The sequence below is a fragment of the Siphateles boraxobius genome, unplaced genomic scaffold (genome assembly GCF_051911475.1).
Source record: "Siphateles boraxobius isolate OS27281-9 unplaced genomic scaffold, OSU_SipBor_1 204, whole genome shotgun sequence".
In the NCBI taxonomy this organism is placed as follows: domain Eukaryota; kingdom Metazoa; phylum Chordata; class Actinopteri; order Cypriniformes; family Leuciscidae; genus Siphateles; species Siphateles boraxobius.
This window is the reverse complement of record NW_027508816.1, coordinates 406,501-412,500: the sequence shown is the minus strand read 5'-3', so window position 1 is coordinate 412,500 and position 6,000 is coordinate 406,501. Positions and strand designations below refer to the sequence as shown.

The 6,000-nt window shown below is 39.5% G+C and overlaps 1 protein-coding gene across 5 annotated transcripts in view; it reads left to right on the top strand.

Moving 5' to 3' along the window:
• LOC143745438 (von Willebrand factor A domain-containing protein 5A-like) overlaps window positions 1-6,000 on the top strand; it is an 82,923-nt gene that overhangs the window by 44,456 nt on the left and 32,467 nt on the right. For 3 of the 5 annotated variants that reach the window (XM_077237536.1, XM_077237537.1, XM_077237535.1), the window contains exons 16-19: window positions 620-664; window positions 791-832; window positions 1,232-1,267; window positions 1,422-1,451. In XM_077237536.1, coding sequence (XP_077093651.1) covers window positions 620-664; window positions 791-832; window positions 1,232-1,267; window positions 1,422-1,451 — 153 coding nt within the window. The remainder of the gene's footprint in view (window positions 1-619; window positions 665-790; window positions 833-1,231; window positions 1,268-1,421; window positions 1,452-6,000) is intronic. The other 2 variants (XM_077237539.1, XM_077237538.1) reach the window with 1 other exon arrangement.

Genomic DNA, 6,000 nt, shown 5'->3' with positions numbered 1-6,000 from the left:
GTATATCTGTGGAAATTTCAGCTTTCTATCTGGTCCAGAGATAATCAAACCCAAAGTCAGGGGTATTTAAAAGAAATTGCACACTCACACTTTATGGTCCCATAAAGATATGATGCCTATAATGTTCTGCATGCGCACTATATTGAACAGAAACCCCTTAAAATCAGAGCTGAGACTGTGAAACCCTGAACAATCCTGATCCTGGCCTTTGACATTCAATTATAAGTCTAAGGAACAAGAATGTGCAAAATATTTATAATTTTTCGTAAACCTTGTGAAGGTCAGTTTTCAGGTCCCAAAGAGCAACAACTGTCCTAAACTCAAATATTGAGGTTTCTGTAAATGTTCATATAATGAAGATGTGTTGTGCTCTGGATAAACCAAGTAAATAAAAATACAAAACGGGTGTTTTTTCAATATCAATACATATTGTACATAATCGCTAAAATAGGAAAATAAAGAATGAAACCAACTTTACAGTGTTTGGAGCTGTTGAGACTGATTCGAGCCATGTGTGTTTTTGTCAGTAGCTGGTTTGGTGTGATTGTTTTTGATTTTGTTTTATTTGTTTTTAAAGTGTCTGTTATTCTTACACATGTGCATTTCTCTCTATTCTTAGCAATGCAGGCTCCTCAAATGGCATGTCGTTCAATACCTAAGAAAAGTACACAGTTTGTTTATTTTACACCCAACTACTTTATTTTCATCTTATTGTATTTTTCTCCACATTTGAATGTCTCTGTTTGAATGATTGTTTTATGCTCTTATCAGTTTCTCTCTGTTTTCTTAGAAATGGCGGTTCCTGAAATGGGATTTCTGAAGGGTAAGAGAAGTACACAGCCAACAGACACTTCCCTCAACTTGTTTATTTTCATCTTATTGTCTATTTCTCCACATATGAATGTCTCTGTTTGAATGATTGTTTTACGCTCTTATCAGTTTCTCTCTGTTTTCTTAGGAAAGCTGATTTCTGAAAGGAGTAAGACAAGATATACTTCATATATATATACATATTTTTATATGAATCTAATTCTCTGATTCTGAATGTCACTCTTTGATTGTTATGTGATTCAATGCGTAAGAGAAGTGCACCACTAACAGACACTTCACTCAACATGTCTTGTTCTTTTTTGAATGTTTATTTTCATCTTATTGTATTTTTCTCCACATTTGAATGTCTCTGTTTGAATGATTGTTTTATGCTCTTATCAGTTTCTCTCTGTTTTCTTAGGAAGGGCGTCTCCTGAAATGTTATGTGATTCAATGCGTAAGAGAAGTGCACCACTAACAGACACTTCACTCAACTTGTCTTGTTCTTTTTTGAATGTTTATTTTCATCTTATTGTATTTTTCTCCACATTTGAATGTCTCTGTTTGAATGATTGTTTTATGCTCTTATCAGTTTCTCTCTGTTTTCTTAGCAATGTTTCCTGAAATGGGATTTCTGAAGGGTAAGAGAAGTGCACCACTAACAGACACTTCACTCAACATGTCTTGTTCTTTTTTGAATGTTTATTTTCATTTTATTGTATTTTTCTCCACATTTGAATGTCTCTGTTTGAATGATTGTTTCACGCTCTTATAAGACAAGATATACTTCATATATATAGGTTGGGACGTCATATTATGATGTAATAATTAAGGTTCAAGGTTATTTTTATTGTCATTTTATGTTTCACACATGAAACGAAATTTGTTCTCAGAATCATAAACACGGGACGTGATGGTAAACTGTCCATTGTGCCAATGGATGATATGCACATGAGATTTGCCTTGATGTTGAGAGTGGCGTGGGAGCTGTACCTCTGTCATGGGAAAGATGTAAATTTCGGGACACATCATCAGTAATGTACCTTTGAATCAGGGGGTGTTTCGGCCTTTCAACACTAGACACCCTCATCAAAGGTGGCCAGCTACAGGGTGATCAAACCTGAGCTTGTGTCCCATGCCCAATCATGAAAATTGCCTGGTTTGTTACATGGCGCTGCCGGTGGGACTATGCAAGGCAGGAGGCGTCCTCTTCCCTGAGTCAAGCCTAAGGCTGACCGCATACCTTGTTCAGCCTCCTCATGGAGGGTTGTGACATGGGTTCTCAAGTGGGTTATAGGGTGGGGGGATTAGTGAGTGGGTCATGTTGATGCTCTTTGACTCTACAGATAAAGAGTTGTGGAATTTTTCGGTTCGCGTACCTACCCAAAGTGATAAGATAAAATAAAAATTCTGCATCAAAATTTATAGACAAGTAGTTTGTTTAGGCATGGTTTGTAAGGAATTATAAACCTGCGCACATATATTCAAACACACATAACTGTAGAATCAATTCTTAATGCGCATGTGAACGCCATCAGCGTCTATCACAGGTTCAAGTTTAAAGTCTGTTTAGAGAGAACGGTGTCGTCTTAGCGGCCCCTAATTTAATAACAAACTATCATTTAATGTAAACAACAGTAAGTGCACCAATGTGTGTTCATGTAAACAACAGTTAGTGCACCAGTGTGTTCATGTAAACAACAGTTAGTGCACCAGTGTGTTTATGTAAACAGCAGTTAGTGCACCAGTGTGTGTTCATGTAAACAGCAGTTAGTGCACCAGTGTGTGTTCATGTAAACAACAGTAAGTGCACCAGTGTGTGTTCATGTAAACAACAGTTAGTGCACCAGTGTGTTCATGTAAACAGCAGTTAGTGCACCAGTGTGTGTTCATGTAAACAGCAGTTAGTGCACCAGTGTGTGTTCATGTAAACAGCAGTTAGTGCACCAGTGTGTGTTCATGTAAACAGCAGTTAGTGCACCAGTGTGTGTTCATGTAAACAACAGTTAGTGCACCAGTGTGTTCATGTAAACAGCAGTTAGTGCACCAGTGTGTGTTCATGTAAACAGCAGTTAGTGCACCAGTGTGTGTTCATGTAAACAACAGTTAGTGCACCAGTGTGTGTTCATGTAAACAGCAGTTAGTGCACCAGTGTGTGTTCATGTAAACAACAGTTAGTGCACCAGTGTGTTCATGTAAACAACAGTTAGTGCACCAGTGTGTGTTCATGTAAACAACAGTTAGTGCACCAGTGTGTGTTCATGTAAACAACAGTTAGTGCACCAGTGTATGTTCATGTAAACAACAGTTAGTGCACCAGTGTGTGTTCATGTAAACAACAGTAAGTGCACCAGTGTGTGTTCATGTAAACAACAGTTAGTGCACCAGTGTGTTCATGTAAACAACAGTTAGTGCACCAGTGTGTGTTCATGTAAACAACAGTTAGTGCACCAGTGTGTGTTCATGTAAACAACAGTAAGTGCACCAGTGTGTGTTCATGTAAACAACAGTTAGTGCACCAGTGTGTTCATGTAAACAACAGTTAGTGCACCAGTGTGTGTTCATGTAAACAACAGTTAGTGCACCAGTGTGTGTTCATGTAAACAGCAGTTAGTGCACCAGTGTGTGTTCATGTAAACAACAGTTAGTGCACCAGTGTGTGTTCATGTAAACAGCAGTTAGTGCACCAGTGTATGTTCATGTAAACAACAGTTAGTGCACCAGTGTGTGTTCATGTAAACAACAGTTAGTGCACCAGTGTGTGTTCATGTAAACAACAGTTAGTGCACCAGTGTGTGTTCATGTAAACAGCAGTTAGTGCACCAGTGTGTGTTCATGTAAACAACAGTAAGTGCACCAGTGTGTGTTCATGTAAACAACAGTAAGTGCACCAGTGTGTTCATGTAAACAACAGTTAGTGCACCAGTGTGTTCATGTAAACAACAGTTAGTGCACCAGTGTGTTCATGTAAACAACAGTTAGTGCACCAGTGTGTGTTCATGTAAACAGCAGTTAGTGCACCAGTGTGTGTTCATGTAAACAACAGTTAGTGCACCAGTGTGTTCATGTAAACAACAGTTAGTGCACCAGTGTGTGTTCATGTAAACAACAGTTAGTGCACCAGTGTGTGTTCATGTAAACAACAGTTAGTGCACCAGTGTGTGTTCATGTAAACAACAGTTAGTGCACCAGTGTGTGTTCATGTAAACAGCAGTTAGTGCACCAGTGTGTGTTCATGTAAACAACAGTTAGTGCACCAGTGTGTGTTCATGTAAACAGCAGTTAGTGCACCAGTGTGTGTTCATGTAAACAACAGTTAGTGCACCAGTGTGTGTTCATGTAAACAACAGTTAGTGCACCAGTGTGTGTTCATGTAAACAACAGTTAGTGCACCAGTGTGTGTTCATGTAAACAGCAGTTAGTGCACCAGTGTGTGTTCATGTAAACAACAGTTAGTGCACCAGTGTGTGTTCATGTAAACAACAGTAAGTGCACCAGTGTGTGTTCATGTAAACAACAGTTAGTGCACCAGTGTGTTCATGTAAACAACAGTTAGTGCACCAGTGTGTGTTTATGTAAACAACAGTTAGTGCACCAGTGTGTGTTCATGTAAACAACAGTAAGTGCACCAGTGTGTGTTCATGTAAACAACAGTTAGTGCACCAGTGTGTTCATGTAAACAACAGTTAGTGCACCAGTGTGTGTTCATGTAAACAACAGTTAGTGCACCAGTGTGTGTTCATGTAAACAGCAGTTAGTGCACCAGTGTGCGTTCATGTAAACAGCAGTTAGTGCACCAGTGTGTGTTCATGTAAACAACAGTTAGTGCACCAGTGTGTGTTCATGTAAACAGCAGTTAGTGCACCAGTGTATGTTCATGTAAACAACAGTTAGTGCACCAGTGTGTGTTCATGTAAACAACAGTTAGTGCACCAGTGTGTGTTCATGTAAACAACAGTAAGTGCACCAGTGTGTGTTTATGTAAACAACAGTTAGTGCACCAGTGTGTTTATGTTAACAGCAGTTAGTGCACCAGTGTGTGTTCATGTAAACAGCAGTTAGTGCACCAGTGTATGTTCATGTAAACAACAGTTAGTGCACCAGTGTGTGTTCATGTAAACAGCAGTTAGTGCACCAGTGTATGTTCATGTAAACAACAGTTAGTGCACCAGTGTGTGTTCATGTAAACAACAGTTAGTGCACCAGTGTGTGTTCATGTAAACAACAGTAAGTGCACCAGTGTGTGTTTATGTAAACAACAGTTAGTGCACCAGTGTGTTTATGTTAACAGCAGTTAGTGCACCAGTGTGTGTTCATGTAAACAACAGTTAGTGCACCAGTGTGTTCATGTAAACAACAGTTAGTGCACCAGTGTGTGTTCATGTAAACAACAGTAAGTGCACTAGTGTATGTTGATGTAAACAGCAGTTAGTGCACCAGTGTATGTTCATGTAAACAGCAGTTAGTGCACCAGTGTGTGTTCATGTAAACAACAGTTAGTGCACCAGTGTGTTCATGTAAACAGCAGTTAGTGCACCAGTGTGTGTTCATGTAAACAACAGTTAGTGCACCAGTGTGTGTTCATGTAAACAGCAGTTAGTGCACCAGTGTGTGTTCATGTAAACAGCAGTTAGTGCACCAGTGTGTGTTCATGTAAACAACAGTTAGTGCACCAGTGTGTTCATGTAAACAGCAGTTAGTGCACCAGTGTGTGTTCATGTAAACAACAGTAAGTGCACTAGTGTATGTTGATGTAAACAGCAGTTAGTGCACCAGTGTGTGTTCATGTAAACAAAAGTTAGTGCACCAGTGTGTGTTCATGTAAACAACAGTTAGTGCACCATTGTGTGTTCATGTAAAAAGCAGTTAGTGCACCAGTGTGTGTTCATGTAAACAACAGTCAGTGCAGTAGTGTGTGTTCATGTAAACAACAGTAAGGGCACCAGTGTGTGTTCATGTAAACAGCAGTAAGTGCACCAGTGTGTGTTCATGTAAACAGCAGTTAGTGCACCAGTGTGTGTTCATGTAAACAACGGGTTAGTGCACCAAATCTGTGTTCATGTAAACAACAGTTAGTGCACCAGTGTGTGTTCATGTAAACAGCAGTTAGTGCCCCAGTGTGTGTTCATGTAAACAACAGTCAGTGCAGTAGTGTGTGTTCATGTAAACAACAGTTAGTGCACCAGTGTG